General features: G+C 49.0%; 1 protein-coding gene across 1 annotated transcript in view; it reads right to left on the bottom strand.

Moving 5' to 3' along the window:
* Positions 1-1,088: 1,088 nt before the first annotated feature.
* Positions 1,089-14,984, bottom strand: part of CAPN8 (calpain 8) — a 55,522-nt gene continuing 41,626 nt past the window's right edge. Inside the window, exons 14-21 of the mRNA XM_006198850.4 lie at positions 11,745-11,813; positions 9,159-9,216; positions 8,791-8,855; positions 5,968-6,036; positions 5,477-5,555; positions 4,835-4,951; positions 3,947-4,005; positions 1,089-2,792 (exon numbers count right to left, since the gene is read on the bottom strand). Of these exons, the coding sequence (XP_006198912.1) occupies positions 2,769-2,792; positions 3,947-4,005; positions 4,835-4,951; positions 5,477-5,555; positions 5,968-6,036; positions 8,791-8,855; positions 9,159-9,216; positions 11,745-11,813 (540 nt within the window). The 3' untranslated portion in view covers positions 1,089-2,768. The remainder of the gene's footprint in view (positions 2,793-3,946; positions 4,006-4,834; positions 4,952-5,476; positions 5,556-5,967; positions 6,037-8,790; positions 8,856-9,158; positions 9,217-11,744; positions 11,814-14,984) is intronic.

The following is a 14,984-nucleotide window of genomic DNA, read 5'->3' as shown; positions in this document are numbered from 1 at the left end:
ATCTATGCACTGTTAAAACCTTTAACGGGCCTCACGGGCTGCACTGGTAAGAAGTCCCCAGGACAACCCTTACCTGGGACCAGGGACCCCACCCAAAGCAAACCCATTTTGTAATGAAATTTTTTTTTTTTTTTTGGTTACAGGCTAGCCTCTAAAGTAGCCTGTTGGCCTTTAAAATAAAACTACCTGTTGCAAGTTGATTATAACACAGCATTTTCAATTTAGGCAGCCATGCTACATTTGAAATGTAAGAGAGAACTGCTTTGTAGCAGTTTATTTTTAAAGAATGGGGTGGGGCGGGGACTTATACCCAGTCAGTGAGCTAACTGATCAGGCCAACCCCAGCAGGGCCGAGAGGTGCAGACTGGGCGGTGTCTCCAGGCAGCTGAGCGCGGCTGGACACACACTGCTGAGTCCTGCTGACGGAAGCTCTGGTGAGGGAAGCTCCCTCACAGCTCTGACTAGACAAGGAAGGGACTCTTTTCTTCTGGGACCCACAGGCTGCCAGAACAAGTACAGCTCCTTCCCCACCCTCCATGAACTGGACTCTCCCTGCAGGGGTGCCCTCCTACAGCCTCTCCCTGAGGGGTGAGAGCCCAGAGCGCCCTCCTCCCCACTTCAGTTAAGGGCCTACCCTTCTTCCCGGCTGGGTCGTGGGAGAATTGAAGGCAGCATTAAAGCTAATTGGTGCTGTGTCAGAATGGCCATCATCAAAAAGTCTACAAACAATAAATGCTGCAGAGGGTGTGGAGAAAAGGGAACCCTCCTACACTGTTGCGAGGAATGTAAAATTGTTGCAGTCACTCTAGAAAACAGTATGGAGGTGACTTAAAAAACTAAAAATAGAACTACCATATGATCCAGCAATCCCACCCCTGGGTATATATCCGGAAAAAAATGAAGACACTAATCCAAAAAGATACATGCATTCCAGTGTTCACAGCAACATTATTTACAATAGCCACGACATGGAAACAACCCAAGTGCCTATCAACAGATGACTGGATTAAGAAGATGGTTTATATAATGGAATATTACCCAGCCTTAAAAAAAAAAGAATGAAATATTGCCACTTGCAGCAACACGAATGGGCCTAGAGATTATCATGCTCAGTGAAGTAAATCAGACGAAGACAAATATTATATAATATCACTTATATGTGGAATCTAAAAATAATACAAATAATTCTATATACAATACACAAACAGACTCACAGACGTAAGAAACAAATGTGTGGTTGCCAAAGGGGAAAGGGATGGAGGGAAGGGATTAATTAGGAGTATGGGGTTAACAGGTGCACACTACTATACATACACTAGACAAGCAACAAGGATTTACTGCTGTATAGCACAGGGAACTATATTCAATATTTTGTAATAACCTATAAATGAGAAATAATCTAATATATTCAGGTGTACTTTGCTGTACACCTGAAATTAACACAATATTGTATATCAACTATACTTCAATAAAAAAGAAAACTGACTGATGCTGGGCCATACTTATAGGTCATGTTCCTATAAGGAGCATTCATCTAGCCCTACTTCTGGAGGTCAAGAGTTAATTCATATAAGACTAACACAGAGGCCAAGGCATGAATGTGTGTTTTCTCTCCAATAGCTCACTGTTAGGAGCAGAAGGACTGCATCCCCCTCAAATTCACATTCTGATAACACAGCCCGCTAATGTGGGGTGTTTGGAGGTGGGACCTGTGGGAGGTGATTAGGATGAGATAAGATGATGAGGGTGGGGCCCTCATGAATGGGATTGGTGCCCTTACAAGAGTCATGACAGAGCTTGCTTCCCCTCTGTGCTCTCCACCATGTGAGGACACAAGAAGCCTGCAGTCTGCAACCCAGAAGAAAGATCTCACTAGAACCCAGCTATGTTGCACCGATCTCAGACTTCCAGCCTCCAGAACTCTGAGAAAATAATGTCTGTTTTTTATAAGCCACCTGGTCTCTGGTGTTTGCTAGAGCAGTCCAAACTGACTAAGACATTCATCCTCCTTTACACTTTATTTCCAAAGTCTGAGTGTAAGAGCCAGCTCTGTCCCCAACTACCCATGAGGATGCCAGGTGATGACATCTATTTTCTTACTAACAGCAAAGATCCTTGTGTTTAGCTGTGAGCAAAACTAACCTGAATTGCATTTCCCCTCTAGCTATTTGTCAGGTAAGAATTCCCTTCAGAAAGAATTTTCCTTGCCTTTCCTTTAGCCGATGCTGACGTGCAGTACAGCAACTTCTCTGCGAGTGATGAAGAAAGGCCTCTTCTCCCAGCAGCCCATCCCTGCACCCTCCTTAAAAGGCCAAGAGCAGCTCCTTCCCTGAAGGCAGCCCCCAGAGGCAGCTTAATCTGGAGCAGGCTTCTCCTCCAAGACACCCACTCATGTTTCCCATCTCTCAGCAGCTTTGGGCCGTGTCATTTCTCAAGAACATCTTCTTTCCTAAAGCAGGAAAAGCCCAGGGCAGTCCCCAGACTGCGTATCACTAGAAAAAGTTGGAAACCATTTTGGCCAACAATTTTAATCAATTCCCGTCCCTCTGCCATGCCCTGGGGTCAGCAAAAATGCTGCGGAAAGAGATCCTGGGCTCCCCGGACTGCTCCAGTGGGACAGGCCAGGGTCTCAGGGAGCAAAACAACAGGCAGGGAAGAGATGAATAACCAATGAGTCCTCCAGGATAAATGTTCACAAAACTGGAGAGAAGGGGAGAAAAGAGGCAGGCAGGCTGGCAGGGGGTGTCACCGATGTCCAGAACCCCAGGTCAGACCAACGCACAGCACAGCCACTGCAAAAGAAGGAGGTCGGGGTGAGCACACTGCTCCTCCGGGAGCTGGTGTGATAGCACCAGCGACGTCCACCTGCCTCACACAGGCGTGAGCTTGTCCTCCCTCCACCCTCTGGTAAGTGCCTTGCTCCGTAAGAGAAAGCAAGGACATCCTTAACTAACTCACTACTCCCAGATCCAGAACCTCAGGGAAATGTGACCTAGGAAAAGCTTAGCCCTACAGGGACTTCCAAATAGGAGTGTGTGTGCGTGTGAGTGTGTAACACACACACACCTGATTTCAGACTTCAGACTTCACACTATTGAGCGGAATTTGTAGGAATCCACAGATATGGTTCTAGGAAGACCTTCCCTAGGTTGCTAGGAGGAGGCCCACAACATTCTCATCTAGACAAGAAAAGAAAGCAGCTGTCCCCAGGCAAGCAGGAGAGCCAGGGATAACCTGGTGCTCTAGCTCCTCCACCTGAGAAGTAGGTCGAGGGCGCTGCCTGCCTCCTGGCCTGGACCTCGGGCCATGCCCACACCTGCATCCCCACGGGCCAGTGGAGGCCCTGCTGCACAGGCTGCAGTCCTCCACAGGGGACGGGCATGGTGCTGTCTGCACAAGATGCAATGCGCCTTGGACACAGCCAAACACCCTTCTGTTTTGTAACCTCACTCCACCTTGTTGCAATTTAATTCTTTGTTTCTGATGTCCTTCTACATGCCAACAAAGATGTCTGGTCCCAGAAGTTAGGCACTTTAAATTGTCCCCACCACCACAATTCCATCCAAATTAATAAGTGCTTTCATTCTTGAAACGATTTGAAATGTGGGGGGAGGAGTAGCTCAGGTGTAGAGCACGTGCTCAGCATGGACGAGGTCCTGGGCTCAATCCCCAGTGCCTCCATTAAAAAAAAAAAAAGATTGAGAGAATGATCTGAAATGCAACTGTAGCTTTACCTTTAAAACAATAACAACAATAACAATAAATAAAAATATTTGAAAGATGGACGGCAGTCACACTCCCCCCTGCAGTGCCTGCCACTGAACGTGTGTTGTACCCACATGGAAATAAGACAGGTCAGTGTGAGTGAACCACACCCAGCAGCAATGCTATCCAGGGAGCTCCAAGTACCAGCAGCAAGCAGTCCGTCAAAACTCAAGCCACTCACCTCCGCCAGAGAGAGCCGGACAATGCCACTCTGGTCCTTGTCCAGAAGCCTGAACAGTTCTAGAATGCCAGAGAAGGAATGGGATCAGATAGGGATGTTTCTGGACTTCGGAACAGCTAGAGAGCTGCCTCTGTCCACCCCATCCCCGCCTGGCACCTCCCCGTCCCCCGCACCCTTCCCAGCTCCCACCCAGCTTCAGAGCCTCTGAAAAGCTAGATTTAAATCCAGTGCCCAGGGTGAGGAGTTTGGGCAGCAGCTGTCCCCCTGCCCAAATAGACAACCCTCCAGCTGTGAGCTGAGATGCTTCTTTTGCCATGTGCACCCTCAGAAGCTCTAGAAACTTGCAACAGTTTCGACAGGGGTGGGGGATGGGGTTGCAGAACAGAGCTGGTTGCCCTCTTTGAGGGTAAACCAGTCACTTAGCTTTCCCCATTAGAATTTACCTCTCCCATCCTCACTGGAAGGAAAACTCCCTTGATAGGAACCCTTAGCATGAGCCACAGGGGGCAGAAGATCACCTGAAGCCTTCCAGAAAGAGACTGCCATCCCCTCCCTGGTAGGTGACACGTGCTCTCAATATGAAGCCCATGGAGGCATAAATGTGAACAGATGCCAAAAGCCACGTAAGTCCCCCATTACTCGGACTCATTCATTTGGCCCAGTGACCGCACGGACTAGGTGCACAACAATCTTTTCAAATCTCCCAGAGAAGGCAGCACCTTGGGCGTGGCCAGCTTGGACTTCCTCAGCCCCTTCAGTTTCTGCGTCCCCTCCCTCAAGGATGCCACAGTTGCAGAAGCCTGTCTGGTTCTGGCTCCTGGCCCCGCCCCCTGCCACTCCCCGCACCTCAGGAGAAATGGGATGGGGTGAAAGGAGAGAGTGACTCACTGAAGAGGGTCTCCAGGCGGATCATACAAGCAACGAAGCCGTCAAAGTCAACGCCGAGTTTGCTGCCTGCATACCGCGTGGCGATGGTCTGCTGCACCTGGTTGTTGAGGGTGAACCCTGCAGGCAGAGGGGGCCAGGGTCACAGGTGAGTCGGGGGTTCAGCCCTGTCTGCAGCAGAACTCAGGGCTTACTCGGGCCTGGCTCTGCCCCCTCCAAGGGATACCAGAAGGGTCTGGTCATCCAGTAAGTCTCCTTTCAGATAATCCTCAACAGGATTAGCCTCCTCCCTGATCCTAAATTAAGCCTGTAGCACCAGCTCACTCAGCCATGCATCACACTGGCCACAGCAAGAAAAAGCAAGGAAGGCGAGGGGACTGCCTCTCGGCCCGTCTCCTTCACAGCCCCATCCTTTGTGACTGCTGTCACCTTCCCAGTAACAAGCAAAGTCCTTGGGAAAAGTCTAAAGACTCCAGCAACATTCCCTCCTCCCTGGATAAGGGACGTTACCACAGATCTTTGTTGTCACATCAACATCCAACATAAGGTAACTACCACTTATGATCATTAGCCATCGTCATATTAAGAATGTTTAAAATGAGCATATCTGGATCTCAAGACCTTATTTACAGGATGTGTCCTCACCTGCCTTCTTGAGGGCTGCCCTCATCTCGTGGGCATCGATGGTCCCCAAGTGGTTATAATCCATTTCCCGATAGATCTCCTAGCACAGGAGAAAAATTCCAGGTAGAAAGAAGTTGTTTGTGGCCCCAGCAGAACCATCTCCCTCCACCCAACTGCTTCTGGAAGGCCAGGGACACCCTCAAGAAAAGATTTCACTGACTCCTCCCAGGGAGTTTTCAGGACAAAACTAAAAGTTTGGGCTGAGGGTCTTTTGTCCTCTGAAAGGTAGAACTTTCTGTGAAGGCACCGGCACAAGTGTCTCTCATTGCCTCTTAGTCCTTCCTGAACAACGTGTCCAGATTTTGTGTTGGTTTTGACCATGACTAAGGATCTGGTTAGACTAAGGCATGAAATAGACTAGGAAGGGGTGTCAGGGAGGGCGAGGGGCTAGAAACAGAATAGAGGCAAGTGACCAGAGCCCAGGGGATGCCCGGCACAAAGAGAAGAATTACCAGATACTTCTGAATCTTCAACCAGAGCGTCTTGAATTCCACCAGTCCCAAGGAGCCCGTCCCATTGCTCTAGGCAGGTTAAAGGCCAACATGATCAAGCCCGAATTCCACATGCTTTATGGATTTCTTTCTCTTGTGACCTTGCACAGTGAGAGTCTGCAGACCTCAGTGAATATCTGTGTCTGCAGTAAGCAGGGCCCTGGTGGTCACCGTAGGAAGGGTTGGTGGGAAACAAATGCAAATTAAGATTAAAGAGTCAAACACTCACGAAGGCCCTCCTGTGAGGTCAGGCACAGAGCTGGGGGCCAAGGCAAGTCGTGCGCCTGGGTCACTGGGAGGGTTGACCTACATGATCTGTTGTAAATTCACTTTCAGATTTAAATTTCTGCCATTGAGAGTTGAAATAATTAGTTGGTTAGAACATCAGAATCTTATCAGAAGAGTCCTCAGGAGCACAGGATTCGGATTCTCAGCCACACGGTCTACATGGGTCTGTCAATGTGCCTCAAAGGAGCTCCAAGCTTCTCAAGACTGATTTCTGGGACCTTAGGACATGGTTCCAGGAGCACAGCTGGCTCATAAGCCACTGCTCAACCAAAACAGGCCAGGGGTTCTGTGAAATTCTGTGTGTCCAACTTACATTTACTCTACGAATATTGATTGAGCACCGCGCTAGATAGACCTGGAGGGTGTTTTGAACTCTCCCTACCCCCTTGAAGTTCAGTCTCTTTGAAACGCTACCCTTTCTCAGCAGCCACAACCAACCAATAGACACCATTGTGTTACAACTCGGATGTTAAAATTCTGAAACAGATCATCATCTTCACTTATTTGAACTAGCCAAACAAAAAGTTGTTTACACCCAAGAATGTAAACCTCACCCTTTAAGAAAATCTGTGTCCTTGTATCCATGATCCACCCTTAGTGGTGGGTGCACCACAGCCTTCAAATCCTCACTAAGACTTCAACCAACATATCTGAGAAGAGTACTCTGGAAAGTGAGCTAATGCTCTGGTCCAGCCAGACCCATGTATTCCTGGATCTCGTTTCATCCTCACAAGACCATGGGGCGCCATACTGTTATCCCATTTTCCAGGAGAAGAAACTGAGGTTCACAGCATTTAGTAACTTCTCCAAATGTATACACCTAGCAAGTGGTGGAGCCAGAACTTGAACTCCTGTTTGTTCCAAAGCCTTCATCCCAGAACATCAGTATAGCCTCAATTCCAGAGGGAATTACCTGCAGACTCCCGGGACTCACCCCTGACTTATTGAATCAGCACCTCCAGGAGTGAGACTCACACAACTGGATTCTTCAAACCCCATGGCTTCTCAGTGCTGACACAAGCCGTGGTGGACCACGTGCCGTATGATTCCATTCATATGAAAATATCCAGAACAGGTACATAGACACAGAAAGCAGTTAGAGGGCAAAAGGGCTGTATTGCTGAGGGGAAACGGGGAGTGACTGCTAATGTGGGTGCAGGGTCTCTTTTGGGGGAGCGAAAAAATGCTCTAAAACAGGTGATGTTTGTACAACTCCAAATATACTAAAAACCACTGAACTGTACCCTTTAAATGGGTACATGAGACGGTCTGTGAATTATATCTCAATAAAGTTGTTATATTTACAAAAGCCTCCGTGGGCAGTTCTGCTGCACACCCTGGTTCAGAACCACTGGCCCAAAGCACCCAACTGTGGAACAGACACTCTTGAAGAAAGGCAGAGTCACGGTCTTCCTGGAGCCATGCAGATGCAAACAGCTCTAGGAACACTCAGTGCGTGACTACAGGGCAATCCTCAAATCTAAACTTAAGTCCAGAGGCAAGTCTGAGAAGAATGATTCAGAAATCGAGGAACTATTTGCAGCAAAGTGAATCAACATTTTACAGTTCAACAGCCACAGGCCCATGAATCACACTGTTAACCACACAGGCCGGATACAGAACACAGAGCTGAAGAGCCCCAGCACCTGAGGCTCTGGACCACAAGTCAGCACCCGCTCTCCGAGGCTGACACCCCTAGCAGAGCTCAGCACTGGTGACCCGGGACCCTCGGCATGACCACCGAGCAAGTAAAATTCATCCCCCCCACCCCAGAGGTCATTAGATCTCACCACAGATGAAGCCCTAAGAACGGAGAAGCATCCTCCAAGGCTCCAGTTTTCAAAGAACTCATGTTCACCATCAGCACCATGGAGAACGATAACCTGGACCCACCGGAGGCCAAGTTTTAAGGAAGTGATGTTCGGCCATTCCCTACTCTGTGCTGCACTGAAGGTGTTCCTTCCACCTAGAATGCCCTAGCCTTGCCCATTCCTCCCCAGATCTCTTACTCATCCTCCAATATAGAGTGACGGTTAAACTGGGTCAGAGAGAACAAACAGATTTTATCTCATGTAACAATCCTAAATTATTGGGGATGGTCGTGTCAAGACTGGGAGACAGAGACCAGATGGGGATGCTGAGAGCAGGGGAGAGGGAAGAGGGGAACAGAGCCTCGTGGAAGGAACGCTGTGATTAACAGGAGGAGGCATACAAATGTCATGTATTTGCTATCTCTGAATTAAAGGATCTGAAACCAGTCACTTCAACACAGCCTACCTCACGTTCTTTGCCTGTAAAACGGAGATAATCTCAAGCTCTTTGAGGCGCAAAAGGAGATGACATTTTTCTTTAAAGCTCAAGCAGGACACTCGCCATGTGCTCAGTAGATGCTGGTTCCTTCTCCCTCTCTCCCTTCCCTCCTGTCCCATGGGGAAAGGGGGGAGGAGACGTTAAAATCAGGATAAAAGTAAAAATAACGAGGCATGGAAAGGATACATCCATCAGGCTGATCATCTCCCTGCAAGTGTTGATGTCGAAGCCATCGAATTTTATGTCTGTCCCTAAATATTTAAATAGAAAAGAGGGGAGGGAGTCAGGATCCAGTGAAAACGGGGGGGGGGGGAAATCTCCAGGGCAGGATGCCACCGAAGATGCCAGCCAGACTATGGAGCCGAACTTCCTGCTCTCACCCCGCCCAGCACCCCTCCCCTTCAGCCCCTCCCACCTGCTGGGTGTGCTCTCAGCCCAGAGAAAATCAGGGCCCCTTGCCCCCCATATGTGGGGCCCCTGGCCCAGTGCCTGTCCCCACCCTCACCCTCTTAGGCTCACACAGACTTCCTGAACAGCCTCAAGGAAGAACTTACGTTTGGAAAACACCTCATTCAGTGCTGTCTTGAGTTCACTGGCACTGACCTCAGAATCCTAGAAAGACGAACCTAATGCAAGTCATGTGAGGCCCTGACAAGCATTTCAGGACATTAACTTAACGCAGAGTCAGACACCAGGTCCACTGACCTTGTGATTTTAAAAGGCTGTGACATCTTTAAAGTCTCCAATTCGCAGTTTCCCTGGGGCCCCCAGGCTGGGCAGCAAGTTTATGTAAATGACATGAGCAGGTTCCACCCGCAGCCAAGGGCTGCACAGGGGGCTGCTGCCTTTCCCGGGGCTTGCTTAACCTGAGAACATCCTCAAACCCTCAGAACAACTCTGCACCCAGGTCAGAGTTAGGGAAGCTATGATTCTGTGAACTGCTGAACATCACATACATACACCAAGTCATTTGTCATTTCCATGTGATATAACTGCTTGGGGTTCACGGCTACCAAGTGACAGAGTTAGGACTCAAAACCTAAGACTGTCTCACCCCAAAGCGCCCGCTTTTCCCACTGCACCTACGGGAGTTGCTGTTTCCTGCGTAAGTAGCCCATCTCAAGCCAGAAGTAGAGATTTAGGGGACTAGAGTTTCCCACATGCACTTGGGATAAACACTGAGCCGGACGGACGATACATCCCTGAACTCTCAGCTGGAGGACAGACCTCAGGCAGGATGAAGAATGAGGCGCAGAGAAGGGGCGCTGGGTTCCAATCATGACTCCGCCCCTTACTGCCATGTGACCTTAGCCAAGTCACTTCCCCATGTGAGGTGTGGTCTTATCACTTGTCCCCACAGAGTCCCACTTCTCCCCTCCACCAGGCAGGCCCAGGCTATTCTTTTTTTCTTTTTTTCTTAATGGAGGTACTGGGGATTGAGCCCAGGACCTTGTACACGCTAAGCATGCACTCTACCACTGAGCTCTACCCACCCTCTGGCCCAGGCTGTTCTACTGGAAACAAGCGAGGTAGGAGCTACACAGAACAGCCTTGCCTGTGAGCGCAGCTGGCCTCATTCACACACAAAATGTCACAATAATAAGACCTAGGGACCCTCTGAAAAGTCCCCAGGCCAAGAATCGCCCCTGTTAACCTGCCAGGGAAGAAATGGGATATTGAGACCGTGACCTGACCGTCAACAGGCCTTGTGCCCTAGACAGCTCCTTAACCTCTCTGTGCCCAACTCTTCACCAGCAGAGCAGGTAGGGTGACCGACACTGCCCCATAGGGCAGGAGAGATGAGATAAGGACCATGAAGAGCTATACAAACATGAGCTTTTATTTTATCAGTCCTGATGTTCTAAATAAAATGTAGCCCCTTGGCAGCTAAGACAACAAGGTTTTGTTAGTAAAAACACTGCTCTGAGCATCCATCTAAAACATAAATTGACTCATTTTTCCAAAGGCTTCTTTAATGGCTATGCAAGGGAATTGAGTTCCCAGTTTCATTTTCTGCAAAGGATGCTGATGTATCTTCTTCTACTCCATCCTTAACTCTGGAAAGTGGCTCTGAGCTTCCCTGGGGGTGGAGAGCACTGCTTTCCCCCTTCTGTTACAGACTGAATGTTTGTGTCCCCAAAAATTCACATATTGAAATCCAACCCCCAAGGTCACCACGTTAGGAGGAGGGGCCTTTGGGAGATAATTAGGTCATGAGGGTAGAGCCCTCATGCACCAGATGAGTGCCCTTATAAAAGGGACCCCAGACAGATCCCTCACCCTCTTTCCGCCACACAAGGACACAGTGAGACGTCAACAGTCTGCAACTTAGAAGGCCCTCCCCAGAATCCGACCATGCTGGCATCCTGATCTCAGACTTCCAGCCTCCAGGACTGTGAGAAATAAATTTCTGTTCTAAGCAATCCCGTCGGCAGTACATCGCTAGAGCAGCCCAAGATGACGGGCCCCTTCCACGGCCCTTCGGCAATCCTCGTCCCTCAAAGAGCAGTGCGCTCACCGAATTTATGGGACCAGCTGTGACACTTGGAGTCCCAAGTCTGCTCTGACTTATGGCCCCACAGGACTAGAATCACAATAAACCAAGTCAGCAGTCCGGGCAAGGAAGGAGCAGTACGCCTGCCTGCCAGCCTCTCCCCCGGATCCGCGCACCCTGAGCACTGTGGCATCCCTGGGGGCAGGCAGGGCAGCGGGACACTGAGCACTAATGCCAGGTCAGGTTAACCCAGCCGCCTTCCACCCGGGCTGCGCGGTTCCTCTCATCGCTGAAGGATACTGATTTAGGGAAGTTTTGCCTCCCAGCTTTTTATTCTGGGCTCTGATCCTACAGGGCTCTGACCAGACAGGACCGATTCACAAGCAGAAAGGTTTGGGGCAGGAAGTGGAGATTCCAATTTTCTATTTTCTTAAGGGGCAGTCATCCCAGCAACAAAAGTGGCCTCAGCCCCATTTCTCTCCCCAGCTGTGCAGGAAAGGCCTTAGTTTTAAGACTGATCTGGGGGCCTGAGACCTGAGGCCTCACCCTTCTTAGTCACAGGGACACAAGGGAAGGACTCGTGTGACCTGAGCCTTCCCGAACACCCTCCTGCTTGTCTGGGAGCCCATGTTTGGCCTCCACTCACCTTCCCCGCAAACTTCTCAAACAGCCTCCCGAACTGGCCGTCTTCCTGATCCACCTCGCAGGGATGGGGCTAAAAGGCAGGGCAATCGCAAAGTTAAGGTGGGACTTGCTGAAAGACAAATATTTAAAATTCACTCGCTCGTAATTCACTACACCCATCCCGTGTCTATTGTGTGCCGGGCACTGGGTGAGAGGGGGTGCGTGGTGGTAAACAGGAGAGGTCCAAGGGCCTGGCCCCGGGAGCTCCCCATCCAGCAGGGATTCAGTCCAGGAGTCCAGGGACTTTCTCTCTGAGTGATGTGGGGAAGTGATCCTACCAGCCCTGAATTTGTGATTTCAACCCTGAATCCTTTTTAGAGAACGGTAGCAACACTCACAGCCAAGCATCTCAGTCTGGGTCTGTGGGCTCCTAAAACATTCGCCGATGACCTTCAGGGGGTCTGTGAACCTCAGGCAATGCATGAAAATTGGGGGATAGTATTGATATTATATTTTCTTAGCTTTCACCAGATTCTGAAATAGCAACACAATTAAAAAGTAGTTTAAATCACAGCCTAGTGGAAACAGCAGAGCTAGGAACCAGAAGATAGGAGTTCAAACACCAGACTAACCACTTACTGAACTCCACCCCAGAACTCGGAACATCCACTTCCTCAACTCCAGTATTAAATAAACTAGGCTTGGGGGAGAGTATAGCTCAAGCTGTAGAGTGCATGCTTAGCATGCATGAAGTCCTGGGTTCAATTCCCAGTACCTCCTCTAAGAATAAATAGATAAATAAACTGAATTACTTCTCCCCACCAAAAAGAAATTTTAATTAATTAACTAGGCTTGTTACATGGGTCATTTAAGAATCAAATGAGGGCTAATGTGTGTCAACGTCCCTTGAAAATCGCAAATCATTATATGAATGACTCTGTCCAGAGACTTTCTGATCTGGCAGTAGCCTCTTTCCAAATAGAATGGTCTCCCCAACTCTCATCATTAGGCAGAAAAAGAAAAGTCACAAGCTTCCCAGATGCCTTGAAGAGTTCCAGAAAACCAAGTCAATTTTTTCCAAAACTGTCACTCAGAACAGTACAAAAGGCCCAATATGGCCTGATGATACTGTACTGTCACGAGAAACAGCAGTCGTAACCTGCTGAGTGCTTACTACTTGTCAGGTACTTCCCATGGATTAGTTCATTTCATACTCATGACCACTATGAAGTTGGTCTCACAGTGATTCGCATTTCACAGATGGAGAAACTGAGGTTTAAAAGTGTTAAGTAACAGGCCACGATCACACCACTGGTGCATGGTGGAGGCAGGATTCAAAGTCTAGACGGTGCACTGTTCCACCACCCACTAGGCTGACCCCCAGAGCAGCTGCTCTCAGCATCCACTACAACTCGACCTCTCCAGGGCCCTGCTTCCCCATCCATAACACGGAGTGTTAATGCCTATCATATTGCTCACATTTATAAGGAGCAAATCCAAAAATACATCTAAGCTTTTTAGAAGAAAAAAATGATAAACACTTATCATCACACATACATGGTTTTAAAGTGGTTTTGCAGAAGAAAAATATTATATTGTTCATGTCACATGATCTACGATAGCCTAAAACTAGTATGAAGTCCACAATTTCTGAGCATGGAGTGATAGTTAATTATTCTGGAGGGAAATAAGTATGAAATTATAGAAAGAAAGAAAGAGAGAGAGAGAGAAAGAGAGGAAGGAGAGAGGGAGGGAGGAAGGAAAGAAGGAAGGAAGGAAGGAAGGAAGGAAGGAAGGAAGGAAGGAAGGTAGGCAGGCAGGCAGGCAGGCAGGCAGGCAGGCAGGCAGGCCAGTCAATAAATGGACATGAGCACAAATGGGTGCATAGCAGGCATTTCGCCACTAGGGGGTATCACTGCACACAGGGGAGTTTTCAGATACTGGAAGAAAGAGGTTTAAATGATGGCATACAGTACTTCAGGTTGTTCAACCACTCAAAAAAAAAAAAAGACTTACTGGACACTCTGCTCATGTCGGGAACTGTTCTGTATCTGTGTCTGAGATCTCGTGGTGAACAGGACATGGTCCCTGTTCTCAAAGAACTTATTGTAACTTATTATCCGTTGTTCTGAGAGAATACACATGAAAATGCTTTGGAAATGGTAAGACATCCTGGCAAAGGCAAGGAACTATTTCACTGCTATTGTATTGCATGGGGACGACGTCTTTACTACCTGCTCTAAGTCAACACATCTAAATTCCAAGAGTGTGTTCACCTGTTTTTCCCCTCCCCCATCCCAAGCCCTTTAAATGCCCGGCTGTCCATGACTTGGACGTTTCTGGAAGGAGGAAAACAGAAGTTCTTAAAGGCAAAGGCTCTTCCTGTAAAGCCTTAAGTCCCTGAAGATGTTATCCCTTTGTGCGTGCGTGTGTGTCAGGGGAAGGGTACTTTAGAGAGAAAAGGCTGAATTTCCCTAAGACCAAGAAGATGTGGACAGGCCCTAGGGCCCTGAAATACTGGGAAACCTTGTATGGCTCCACACAGGGTGCCCTGGGGACCTCAGAAGGGGAAGGTTAGACCCTAGGCCTGGCAGCTCCTAGTTAACCAAAGATTCCAAGCCCCCAACCTAGTACAGAAGCCCAAGAGCAGCCAGACATGAAGAAGCCTATGGGCTGAGACAGGGGACATCTCAGGCGAGACCAGTGTGGACCTGGGACCGGAAGAGACTTCCTGCTATGTTGGCGCTTCAGAAAACCCCAAGATCACTGAGGTGGAGATGGGGCGCAGTGACTGAAACTGAACTCCTGCCAACCGGTGCTATGGGGGCTTACAGTCAGTTTTAAGTCGATTTAGTAAGAAAAAAAAAGGAGGAAGGACAGTCTTACTAATTGAATTGTGGAGGCAGGTGCATACCTTCCACACTGGCTCACTCGCCTTTAAACACACCTGGGACCGTTACTAAGAGCAGCTACTGTGAGAGACAAGTCCTGGGGGGCAGTGAGGAGGCTGAGCAGGCATCTCCCTGCAATGGGGCGGGGGAAGGGGATGGGAGGGAGTTCTGACCAGCTGGGACCATCAAGAGCCCCAAACCCAGAGAGGGCCTCTGGCACCTGGAATTGCACCTGACTCAAGGCAGGGGCTGCGACTGACCCTGGCTTAGCTACCAGGTGCCAAGTCCAGTTCAGGGACTACTGGGAATGAGAAAAAACAAGGGGGCACACATTTTCTATCTAATAAACTCACAGCATAACCCGCCCCCTC

The sequence above is a fragment of the Vicugna pacos genome, chromosome 23 (assembly GCF_048564905.1).
Source record: "Vicugna pacos chromosome 23, VicPac4, whole genome shotgun sequence".
NCBI classification, from domain to species: domain Eukaryota; kingdom Metazoa; phylum Chordata; class Mammalia; order Artiodactyla; family Camelidae; genus Vicugna; species Vicugna pacos.
Note: the sequence above shows the minus strand (reverse complement) of the source record. Positions and strands in the feature narration are given on the sequence as shown.